Genomic DNA, 12850 nt, shown 5'->3' with positions numbered 1-12850 from the left:
ACTCTTCTTACCTGTTTTTATTTCAAAATTACTTCTGTAACCACCAGGAATTTGATGTTGGCTTTTATGAAAGTGTGATGTTTTATTTGTTTCACTATGATTACCTCTCAGTGGACCATCTCTGCCCCTCGTAGCTTTCAGGGAATTCTTGTGTTAAGCATGCAGCAATACATTATCACAGTTTATTTAACCTTATGCTGTATTCAGAATGATGGAGGAAATTGTTATGGTCTGACACATTGTGTTAAAAAGAGCAGCTCTGATCCTCCATTAAGATAGCAGAAGATACCATTAAACTTGTGTTTCAGTGATATAATTCATCAGCATGTCAATGAAGAAAAATGGAGGAAAACTGTTGCTTAATGCCTCCATTATATCCCTTTTGAGGAATATGCTCATCTTTTTTATGTAGAACAGCTGTAGGATGACTAGAAGTCCTGTAAAAGCAAATACAGGAGAAATTATACCAAATTTTATTGCATTTCTCTTTTACTTTGTAGGGGTGCTAAGTCACAGGTCAATTTGCTTGGCTGTTTAGGTGTTTTCAGGAGGAGGTGGCTGGTTGCACCACCTCTCATCAGACCTTTGCTCTCCCTAAAGTCTCTCAAGTAAATGTGGTGAGGCATATTTCTGTATAGACCATGTAGTGAGGAATGTTCCTGTGTAAACCAGGCAGACTTGATCACGTAGGCCTTCTCATCAGCCCTTTGCAAACAAATCCAAAGGAGTGTTGAGGGCCAAGGGACAGAGGCTGTGTGTAAAAGGGATAAGACTTGTGAGAGGTAAACCAGTCTTTAATGGTGCTGGTATGGTTTTTTTGGGTAGGCCTTTTAATTTGAGAGGGCACGGGATGTTTCCCAAAATTCATAAGCTGTTTCTACTACTAAAGAAGCAGTCTAACACAGATCAATTCCTAAGACATTGCCAGAAAGAAAAGTTTGTTTCCAGTGGGTAAGCTGCTGGATCACTCTGTAGCTGTATAAATAGCTGGCATATGGAAGGGCATGGTATGGAAATGAGCAATAAACACAGCTAAGGCAGAATGAAGAAATCTCTTCTTGGGGCTGTTTTTCTTCTTCATTTAGTCATGCTAGTTTGTAGTATTCATCCTACTACAGCCTTAGCAGCTCTTGATTTTTTCTTTCACATCTACTGAATCTTGTACAGAGGAACAGTCTTTTTACCTTTAGGAAATATTTTTCAGTAGTGCTGCTTCTGTTCCATGTTTCTGTCCATTTTGAATTCATTTGAAATGAGGACCTTTAAAATTTACCTATTATGGCTCTGGCTTAAAACCAAAAGCAGTGAAAATATGGCCAGCGTGCTAACGTTGTCCCTGGCTTTAGCTCTCAACCATTTGCATAGCTCTATATTTGTGTATTCTTCTGCAGTTAATGGAGATGTCTGTGTATGCGGAGTGAAACCCAGACAAATGAGCGGAGGTGCAGAGCCTTTGGTTTCTTTTGGCAAATAACTCAGATTTTCTTACACGTTTGGATTGTGATACCTTGATACTGCTTTTGTTGAAACAAGTGCACAGTTGTTTGCAGTGGTCCAGCCCCGGTGCTCTCCTCACCTGCAGTTTGTTAAGAAGAATTTTCAAGCAGGAGTGTAGAATAGCTGGCAAGGGGAGATGGCACTGGAGAGAGGAAGAGAAGAGCAATGGCTTATGCTGGTGGCTCGTGTCAGAACAGAGTGTGGATTTTATCAAAGTGTGGCGTTTGTACATGTGTATGTACCTATGTGTGCACATAGGCACCTGTGGGAATTCTGAGGCAGTTCTACCTGTTAAGGTCTGAATGTGTTTCTGGCGTAACATTTCTGACAAATGCTCATTAAACATTTCTTGTGTCAGTTAATATTCTATGGATGTTTTCCCTTCCTGGAAACTCTGTATGTAAGAGGCCACTGCAGTATTTGTTTAAAGGTACTCTATATTATGTTGTCATTCATTGCTCAGTGTGGAAATTATTCTCTGGTGTATTCCCACATCTGAAGACCAGTGTGTGTTTTGCATTATGAGAAGCATGTAGCTTTTTTTCCCCTTTGGAAGGAATTGGGTATCCAACAGACACCAAATTAGCTGTCTCTTTACAATTACATTTCTGAGGATGATCCGCTTTTAGGTTGGTTGCTTTTAATTCTGTTTTCTTTTTTATTTAAAAAAAAAAAATTGAGCTTTTTATTTTCACCTACACAGTGTCAATCAGGGAAGGAATTAGTTCCAGAGAAAACAGTTAGTCATGCTGTGTTCTTGCTTGAGAAAAGTCTTTAATCTGTCACCTTCTGCAGTTCATCTAGCTTGACATGAGCATCTGCAGTGTACAAAATCAGACCAAGAAGGGAGCTGTAGATGAGTGATGCCTTAATGGATGAGAGTGTGCTCACTGTGTTAGAAGAGATTTCCTGCAGCAAGTCCTGCAGGACCGCACCAGCTAAAAGTTCACGTTCTTTGGGTACATACATGTCAGTAAAGTGGATATGTTTCCTATCTGGAAATGGCAAGTCTGCTTAATGGTCCTTATGAAAGCAAAAACACAGGTATAACTGGACAGTTCATTGCTCTCAAAAATTGGTAAGGGAGAAACACTCCTGTCTGCCTTTCTGCAGGCTGAAAGGTTAGCACATCTGGGGAGCTAACAGGACGCTGGATTAATTTTATTTTGGTACTCAGAAGTCAGTAAATCAGCATAGGGATATCTGTCTTTCTGCCTATTTTCCTAACTTGACTAATAGGGGCTTTATGTAGGCTGGGCTTCAGCTGATAGCCATTTATTCACACCCAGCCTTGGGTGCTGATAAGGCAGGCTGATGAGCTTATTCCATGACATGAAAATAAGAAAAGCCACACTGAATCCCAAACTTTCACTTTTGATTGCCATCCAGTCTAGAGATGAAGATGAGTCTGTCTGCAGGATTTGAATCTGTCCAGTGTTGCACATGAATCCTTTGAAGGAAGAGTGTGGTGATGCTCATGGGTATGCCGATGTGCTGGCAGGAGAAAAGAAAAGGAGGTGTTGCAAGCGTCCCTCATCTCTGTGAGGAAGAAAGGTGACTGTGGTACAAGCCTCGTCATGAATAGTAAAAATTTTAAAAAGACTGAGAGTTTGTAGTGTAGTAAAAGGATGCCCATAATGGGAACAGCACAGGAACGTGAAGTTAATCCTGCAGAAAATTTAATGTGACATAATATGTAGTTCAGCAAGGCTCTCTCTTAAGAAATGTACTTGCATATTTAGCGTGAATGCTAAAGCCACTCAACTTCACTGTGTTTTCATGCATAACATCTGCAAGAGAAAGCAGCACTTACTGTATGAGACACATAACCTACATTACTTATTAATTTATACTAGATTCAGGTCTTTTGATGTACTGCTGCTTACATCAGAAACTGTCTTTTACAGCAATGAAATGGGTCAGTCCTTGAATAGAAGTAATCCAATGCAAAGTACAGGGGAAGGCAGAGGTAAGGAGCTATTCACCATTGTGCTCTGCTGTTGGAATAGTGTTTGGGAAAGAAGGCAGCTGAGAAGGGAAGGGCAGAAACCACTGTAGCAATGTGAACAAACCTGTTATTAATTTGTTAACAATAGTAAAGCTGATGAGTGTGGTCAGGGGACACACACAGTAGGGTTAAAAAGGCTGGAGATGCTGCTACCCACTGCCCACTGGCTTCAGAATAAATATTTTGGGGTGACAGCATACCTTTGGAAAACAAATTAGAGCAGTAGATGGGTAGTTTTGTGGGTTTGCACTTCAGGAAGACGCAGCATTTCTCTTATGAAGACAGGCTGGGAAGATTGGAGTTGTTCTGCCTGGAGAAGGCTCTGGAGGGACCTTAGAGCAGCTTTCCAGTAGACAAAGAGGGCTACAAGAGAGATGGAGAGGAGCTTTTTACAAGTGCTTGTAGTGACAGGACAAGGGACAATAGTTTAAACTGAAAGAGGGTAGATTTAGATTGGACATAAGGATGAAATTCTTTACTGTGAGGGTCAAGAGGCACTGGCACAGGTTGTTCTAAGAAGATGTGGATGCTTCACCCCAGGAAGTGTCCAAGGCTGGGTTGAATGGTGCTTTGGGCAGCCTGGTCTACTGGAAAGTGTCCCTGCCCATAGTAGGAGTTTGGAACTACCTGAGCTTACAGGTCCCTTCCAAGCCAAACCAATCTGTAGTTCAATGGCGGTGATGCAGTACTACACCCTGTCCTTGAGATAAAAGCTATTAAAGTACTTCAGTGCAGGCTGAGGAAATCCAGGTTATTTTTCAGTCAAATGTACAGTAGATGCATTATTTGTGGGCTTATTTATTTGAGAAATTGCCTCTTGGCAGAGCTAGTTGGGTAAAAATAAGACCCTGAAAAGGCAGTACTGCTCTTAATTTCACAGATGCTTTTCATTGCCATTGCAGAGTATACTGGGTTCATTCTTCAGCTGAGTTTCCATCTGATAGTGTCAGTAATTGTGCTGATTAACACCAAAAATATATTTATAGAAGGTTTCACAGATATATCTGGTACATTTCATATAGTCGACACTATGAAAAAATAAATTATTCTTGTGATTGTTTATGGTGGCTTACTTCAGTGCTGGAACATCATAAAGTTCTTTGCAAATACTGTCTTCAGTTGAGAGGTTTCAAACAGAAACAGGATTTTCCATCATATTATAAAGGAGGGAGTTCACTACGCTTTGTCGGTTTCTTTTCCTTTTCCTGAGCAAGTAGCTGGAGTTGTATCTTCCTCAGAGGATTTATTTTATCACATATTTCCTTGTGCTTAATATAGCTGAAAAAACCTCTGGCCTAAATGGAAATATGAATGACTCTGCTCCAGTACAGGAAAATAATCCCAAACTACAACTATTAAATAAAAATCACTGAGGAAAAGGAAAGGGGTCCTTCACTTTATTTTAAAATCAATTAACTATTAGTATGTCTTAGCATTTTGGACACTAACATGGATTTCAGGATTTTTAGAAAACCTGGTTTGTAAAGCAAGAGAAGTATTGTGAAATTCTTATCATATTTAAAGAGTTTTCTGGTTCATTATTTACAATTCCCTTCTTTGGGAGCTGAGCATTGGTCTTGGTGGCTTCATTCACTGTAGAGGATTTGCAGCAATGATAGGTTTGTCTCTGTAAGTTTGCAGCCTTCCCTCAGCAATGATGCACATCAGGCAGCATTAAGTAAGTGCCAGGAGCTCTGTGTACTTGAATGGATAACATTAGAATGTCAGTGAAGTTCATTAGTGTGTTTTGTGGCTGGTATGCTCTGCATGGAAACATGTTCTTCATGCTTCTGTGTTTCACAGGGAGTGCCTGATAATGCCTTGGTGCACAGATGCATGTGATAGAGCAGCCACATTATTTCATGCTCCTCTGTGTTCCTTCTTTTCATTGTGGTGTCCCGGTGTCTTTCACTGCTACATTCAGTGATGGGATTTATATTCTTACGGTTCTTGCTTAGGTGTATGAGGGCATGGAAATACTTGCTCAAGGAGAACAAGCAAGACTTTTGAGAAAGTGGAGCTTGATAAGGGAAGATGTATATTAAATAAGATTACTGCTAAAATGTTCATTTCCTTTTTCATATGTGTACATCTGAAGAGAGCACAGAACTTTTCTGGTTGTGTGTTTGCATACACACGCTGCCTTAGGAAATGCCTGTAGAGCTGCATTACGCTCCACTGTTGCAAAGTATGTCTTTGTATTCCCATCCTCCTCCTTCCTCTCACTACCTCCACAGAGAAAAGGAAAACCTTATGTAAAACTGTCATAAAAAAAACCTATTGTAATGTTAGCCCTAGCGGTATTACTTCAAATAATAACCACATCCTCTGTGGGTTTAATTATTATTTTATAGTAGTTATTCTTCCTTAATTAGTTTCATATAACAGTCCCAAGTAAATATTATTAGTGGCTTTTTTTAAAGATATATGTGGCTACAGAGAAAGAACAACTAATAAAGATGAAGGCAGAAAATTATAAATCCCTATCTTCATCATTTTGACAGTATCCAGTCTGTAGTAGTCTGCCCTTAATATGGAAAGACTAAAAATGTATGCAGTAAGGATTTCATCATGGTTGGGCATTTAAAGCTTTAAATAAAGGAAGATGTCCTTTTCTTGTATTTCCCCCCTCCATTTCTGCTCACGCTTCTCTTTGTTTTCACTTTTTTAAGAAGATGTCTGATTTGGATGACAGTTCTTGATGTATGACCTAATATCTGTATGGCCACAGAGATAGGGTTGAACAAGGTTATAAAGCTTATTAGTCTTTTAGCTTGCTTCTGGCAAAGTCCTGCACAGCCTCATGCTGCTAAGAGCAGCAAAGTTGTGGGTTCAATCCCTAACAGGCCATTCACATGAGAGTTGTACTCAGTGATCCGTGTGGGTCCCTTCCAGCTCAGAGTATTTTGTGATTCTGTGACGTGCACCTGCCTGCACCTGGGAAACACCACGAGCGCTCTGAGGCTTGGGAGTCTTCCTCTAAACAGATGGAAATGGTCATGAATTAGCAGCAGAGGTAGAAAAGAAGCAGCTCTAAAAGCTTGTGTTATTTAGGCATTGCCTGGATTATGCAGCATCTAAACTAAAATCTGCCTTTAGATCACTCCCACTTCTTCTTTTTGAGCAGTGAGTTCTGTGTATTTAATTTTTTGGTGTTCAGTGGTCTTGAAAGCATTGGTATTTAGTGAAGTGCACCCAGTCAGTTTGTATAGTTCTCCCAAAACCCATACTAATAGGAAAAGCTGTGGTGGAAAATCCATTTTACTAGATTATTATTTCTCTGTTCAGTGATAGGATGCTTTTGTTTAACAAAAAAAAAAAAAAAAAAAAACAAAAAAAACCAAACCTCTGGAGAACCTGAGGTATAAGCCATAGTAAATTATATAAAGTTCTTACTAATTTTTTCTCAATACAAGCAGTTTCATTCTGGTTTTTTCTTTGTACAAGAAGGTATTGTAGTCCATGTACCTAAATTACCCTGTTACTGAAATTAGAAGTTTAAAGTGCACTTTATTGATAAGCAGCAGGCCCAGCTAGGTGGAGAGCACTTACATGTGCTTCATATTATAGACTGATTTTTTCTGGTTTATTTTCAACACGTCAGTATTTACAGTGATAAAATACTGTCTCCTCTTACATAAAATTATTAGCTTCTGAGCTTTTAGTTCCAGTAGGTTTTTATGTCATAGGGTAAAACTGCCACCTGAGTTATAAAATCTAACACATAACAAATCCTGGCACTACTTTATGTATTCTTTCTGCCATGTTTATGCCTATAGCTAATGTCTCAGTGTGTTTTGGATTATATTTTTTCACTTATTAGGTGATTTAGGCTTTATTGTGTCAAATCAGCCATTAATTTTTTTCTATTTTTTCTTTTGTTTTTTAGGTCATTGGAATTTTGGATGTGTTCACACCAGATGTAACACTGGAGAAGTTTAATGACTTGTAAGTTCCAAGTTGTTTGTTTTTTGGAGCAGAGCATTGTTGCTTGTGCAAGATGAAAGGTTGTTGCTTTTCAAATAGAAAATTTCAAAATTATTGCTTCACGGACTTTTTTTTTCTGAGTTTCATCTTAATATAACTCTTACATGCAGCTTTGGTGGGCTGGAGTTCTCAGATTGTCATTAGAACCACTTTCCTGTCTTTCAGCCCTTAATAAATGGCAGTTTAGTGAATTTCCTAATCCACCTAACAAATATCGATTTCTTACCCTAAGGCCCAGGTTGCTGAAATGGTAGGACAATTCTTAACCCAATCAAGTAGGCTGAAAGTTACCCCTACTATGTGGCATATCTCAGTGGGATCCATCCAAATTCAAGGATCACTTAAAAGTGCTGGTGCTGCTGAACTTTTTGGTATTTATATGCATTGTGGTCTGTTGTGCCCCGTGACTGTATTCCCACTCAGTGGTCCAAACAACGCCTGATACAGGTTGTTTCTACCACATCTCCCTGACCTTTTGGTGCCATCTCAAACACAAGGTGTTTAACATGTCTGCTGTTTTATTTGTTTACTGCTACAATTCTGGTGAATTAGAGGAGTTAGAGAACCAGTGCCCAGAAGTCCTTTAGGGTTTAATGTAGGTTTCCTGTGTTGGTGGAGCTGTTCTGGATTTCATCTAGTATGTTCATGTTTCCTAAACAACCTTGTGTATTTATATGTTAGCAAAGAAAGCTATCTGACAGAAGAATGTAGAAAATGCAGTACAAAAAACATGGAGCATGTGTTCATATTGATTGTTGAGCCAAAATGAATGTTGTCCATATTGTCTATTGTGCTAGCATTTTACACAGCATATGTAATAGAATGCACATGTACATGATGAACATTGAAGCACTGTGTTTTAAATGAGACCCTAAAATCATCCTCCAGATTTTGCTAGTTCAGTGGTTATGCTGCTAGGTCATGACTGTGAGATACATTGCCTTGCATGAATGTCTTAGGTTTTGTGTAGCTGTCTTTGAAATATCATGAGTCTTTTGGTTAGTTTCTTTCCAAGCTTGTTCTGATAACTAGCAAATTTCCATAATCAGTGACAGAACTGGGCAGAATCTCTTTAAGACAATCAGATAAAAAAATATAGGCTTGGAGGGTAGGAGGATGGTGAAGGAGCTGTTTGGTAAATGGAATGCTCTATAATTTAATAACTGAACTATAGCATACAATTATATTTTAATTTACATGACAAAGTTAATCAAGTTAATCTGTTTGGTTTTCTTTCTATTTTTTTTCTTTGTTTTGTTTTAAGCTACCTCGTCATGCCATTTATGGGAACAGACTTGAGTAAGATAATGAAGCATGAGAAATTAACTGAAGATCGAATCCAGTTCCTGGTATATCAGATGTTGAAAGGCTTAAAGGTTTGCCAGTTGTACTATTATTTTGATTTCACAGTCTTTTTTCCTAGTAAACTGTTATGGAGAAGTATAAGTACTTATAATTTAATAGCAGGATAAAATTTATCTCACCTAGTATAGTAAATTAAAATAATTGTATTCATTTATTTTATAAAGTATATTTTTACAGCTGAAGAATCCTGTCTCTCTCAGTTTCTTGTCTTACATGAGGTGCTCTAGTCCCATAGTCATCATCATTAAGCTTCGCTGGCTTTGCTTCAGTATCTCTCTTTAACTGGGAAGCCCATATCTGAGCACAGCACTCCACGTGTGTCTCGCCAGAGCTGAGAAAAGGGGAATGGTATCTTCAAGGTGCTGGCAATCCTCTGCCCAATGCATGAAGCTTTTGGTTGTCTTTGGTGCAAGGGCACAGGTCCTTTTCTGCCAAGCAGGTCAGTCTCCAGCCTTGTCTGGTGCATGGTGTTATTCCTTCCCAGGATTTTGTTGAACTTTAGTGTGTTCCTGTCAGCCCATTTCCTTAGCCTGTGGAGGTCTCACTAAATGGCAACACAATCATCTGGTGTGTCAACATTATTGTCAGTTCTGCATCATTTGCTGAGTTGCTGAGGGAGCCCTCTGTCCCATCCTACAGGTCAGTAATGAAAATGGTAAACAGAACTGACTTCAGTACTAGCCCTAAGGGGGACACTGCTGGTGGTGGGCCTCCAGCTGCACTTCCTGCCCCTGATCACAGCTGTTTGATCAAGGCAGTTCAGTCAGCTTTCATCCAGGCAGCTCAGTGCTCAGTTGCTGTCCATTAATCTAACTCCTACTTCCACTGTCTCTCAGGGTGTTAGGAGAGTTTCAAAAGCCTTGCAAGAAACAAGGTAAAGAACACTGTCTGCCCTCCTGTCATCCACCAGTCCAGTTGTCTTATCATAGAGGGCTAACAGCCTATCAAGCCATGATTTTTTCTGTATATCCATGTTGACTACTGCCAGTCAGTTCTTGTCCTTGTAGTTTTTGGAAATGGTTTCCAGAATTACTTGCTTATCACATTCCCAGAGAGTGAGGTGTGGCTGACTGGCCTTCCTTGATCCTCTTCTTCAATACCCTGTTGAAGACATGAGCAATATTTGCTTTCTTGCAATCATAAGGAACATCTCCTGATCACCATGACCTTTCACATACTATTAAGTGGACTCCTGATGACATTAGCCAGCTTCTCTTAGAATTCATGAGTGCATCCCATCAGGCTGTTTGTTTAAATGTTAAACTTGTGTTTGTTCAGATATTCCTTATCTGATCCTCCTCCATTGAGGGTTAAGTCTTGCTCCAGACTTTTTCAGCAGTTTCAGGGATCTGTGATACGGCAAATACTACCAGTAAAGATGGATGAAAAGAAGGCATTGAGTACCTTAGTTTTTTCATGCCCCTGGTGCAATTGCCTGTGTTCTCCCTAGTTTTGTTTTTGCTCCCAGTTTGTATGTAGAAGCCCTTCATGTTGACTTTTGTGTCTCTTACCAGATTCAGGACAAGAGGGCTTTGCCTTTCCAGATTCCATCTCTGCACACTTGGGTAGTATCTGCAGAGCTTACAGCTATAGCAAATAACATAAAAACATAATCTTGAATTTTACTGACTCTCACAAGAATGATTCTAAATGTATTAGCTGTCATATACTTTGCATGTGTTTCTTCCTCATCTTTTGCTAAATACTGTTTATTTTTGCTACTCCTTTTTTCTGCTGTTTGGCTTTTAAAAATTGGACAGTGTGTATTGAAGTTCATGGTCTTACAACACAAAAAGAAGATATTCCTTAAGCTCTCTGTTTTTATCTATAACCTATATTAATGTGATGTGAAAATGATTCTTGGTCCATATTGGTACTACAGTTCTTAAATTACTGTGTTTACTTTTTGAGTGTACTGTTTTTTTTCTTTTGGTGACACAATTCCAAGAGAAGAAAAACCTTGACCTAGGTCTGCAGGCTTTATCCAGGCTCTCCTGCAGTAAAGGCTGTTCAGTTCTCTTTGCTGCTCTGGGGACAGACACATAGGGAGACTATGGAATGGCACTGTCTTACATTGAATGTCATTCCTTGGCTGCTGCTGGCACTTTACAGTTTTGGTTTTACATTCCTGTAAAGACACAATGTATGGCCAGAAATTTCCTCTGTGCTTGTGCAGATAAGTGAAGTCAGTGTAGGGCTGTGCTTGTGCAGTGGAAGTACAGACCTGATTTTGATACAGGAATGTCTGGCACTTTTATCAGGATATGGATTCATCCAGATCTATACTTGTATTGCCAAACACTATTAAAAAATAATTAAACAGCAGGACAGCATGCTGTGCCTGGACAAAAACATCAGGAACAGCATAACCACGATTCTGTTGTCCCTCAGCACTTAACAGATACAGAAGGGCAAGTAAATTGTTTTAGTCCCATCATGAAACGTAATAAATACATTTTCTTGTTGAGTCCTGCATTATTGATTTGTCTTTGACCCTACCTATTTTGTGTTCTTATTTTAGTATATTTTTGCTCACATAGCCTTTTACATGTGATAAGTAATTATCTTTTGTGTTCTACAGTTGAGCATTTAAGTGCTAAAATTCCCATTTTACAAATGCAGGAACTAAAGTCAGGTAAACTAAAGCCAGATTTGGGGAAATTTGTTTTATTTAAACTGGAGGAAATTCACCTCTAATCTGGATTCTGAATGTGGAGTTAGGATTTCAGTTCTGTAATTAGTTCCCTGGTCACAGAGCCATGTCCTAATAAGTGTTGTCTTAAGGACTGTGTAAATGGAGTGGTCTGTTTAAGTTGCAGGTAACTGTCTGGGAAGCAGGTTTCTGGGGGAGGCATGCTATTCACCAGGGATGAAAAACAACATTTGTGCTGACTTTACAGGCAAGCAATATGTGAACTGTAAAGAATTAGCTTAGGTTGAGTGTAGTGGAAAGGATGAATAATTAATTTAATTCTGGTGAAGTGGCTTAGAAACATTTTGGTCCTAGTGATGGACACTCTATGACAGAGGCCAGCAGAGCGGAACTTGAGGCCCCAAAGGTTGATGCTGAAGTCTGTTGGATCAGTAAATGTGGAAGACAAATGTGGAGCAACTGTGTGTCATTGCCATACATGGGAAGAAAACAGAGCAGGAATTTGTAAGGATATATTGGACAGGTTTGTGGCAAGGTTGGTTTGTTAGTGAAGGCTGCAGGGGTGGCTGCTGTGAGAAGATACCAGAAACTGCCTCCATGTTGAACAAAGTCCCTGCTGGCTGCAAAGCAGACCTGCTGCTGGCTAAAGCAGAGCCCATCAGCAATATTCCTGGCATGTCTGTGGTAATACATTTAAGGAGGGGTAAAAAAATGTTGGCAGCAGCTGTGAGAGGGGAGTGAGAAAATGTGAAGCAGCCCTGCAGGCACCAGGGTCAGTGAGGATAGAGGGGCAGAAGATGCTATAGGTGCTGAGTTGGGATTTCCCTGCAGGCCATGAAGACCATGGTGGCACAGGTTGCTCCTCTGCAACTCATGGAGAACCACGACAGGGCAGGTATCCACACAGCAGCCATGGATGCGCCCTGGGGCCCAGGGATGGGGCCTCACTGAGGCTGCAGCCCAGGGAGAGCCCGTGCTGGATCAGGCCCCTGGCAGGTTTAGTGGCAAGACCTGTGGCCCTTGGGGGACCCACACTGGAGCAGTCCACTCCTGAAGGACTGCATCCTGTGTAAAGAACACATGCTGAAAGGATTCATGAAGGTCTGTCTCCTGTGGTAGGGTCCCCATAAAAATAAAAGCAGTTACATGGCAACCAGCTACCAGCAGGGGTGCTGAGATAGTAACTGTGATAGATCTTCTGTAAGTGGTTTATCTGAATAGTTTCTTACTCTGTGTTTTTGAGAGTAAAACTGTATGTACCTCAAAATTACCAGCAGGAAATAAAATATAATTTAGCTACTAGACTATTTTGTTATTTCTTACTACACAGCAAACTCTGG

At 39.9% G+C, this 12850-nt stretch overlaps 1 protein-coding gene across 2 annotated transcripts in view; it reads left to right on the top strand.

The window, feature by feature from the left end:
* MAPK12 (mitogen-activated protein kinase 12) overlaps positions 1 to 12850 on the top strand; it is a 33428-nt gene that overhangs the window by 3779 nt on the left and 16799 nt on the right. For both annotated transcript variants that reach the window (XM_038154885.1, XM_038154884.1), the window contains exons 3-4: positions 7395 to 7453; positions 8757 to 8868. In XM_038154885.1, coding sequence (XP_038010813.1) covers positions 7395 to 7453; positions 8757 to 8868 — 171 coding nt within the window. The remainder of the gene's footprint in view (positions 1 to 7394; positions 7454 to 8756; positions 8869 to 12850) is intronic.

The sequence above is a fragment of the Motacilla alba genome, chromosome 1A, assembly GCF_015832195.1.
Source record: "Motacilla alba alba isolate MOTALB_02 chromosome 1A, Motacilla_alba_V1.0_pri, whole genome shotgun sequence".
NCBI classification, from domain to species: Eukaryota; Metazoa; Chordata; class Aves; order Passeriformes; family Motacillidae; genus Motacilla; species Motacilla alba.
Note: the sequence above shows the minus strand (reverse complement) of the source record. Positions and strands in the feature narration are given on the sequence as shown.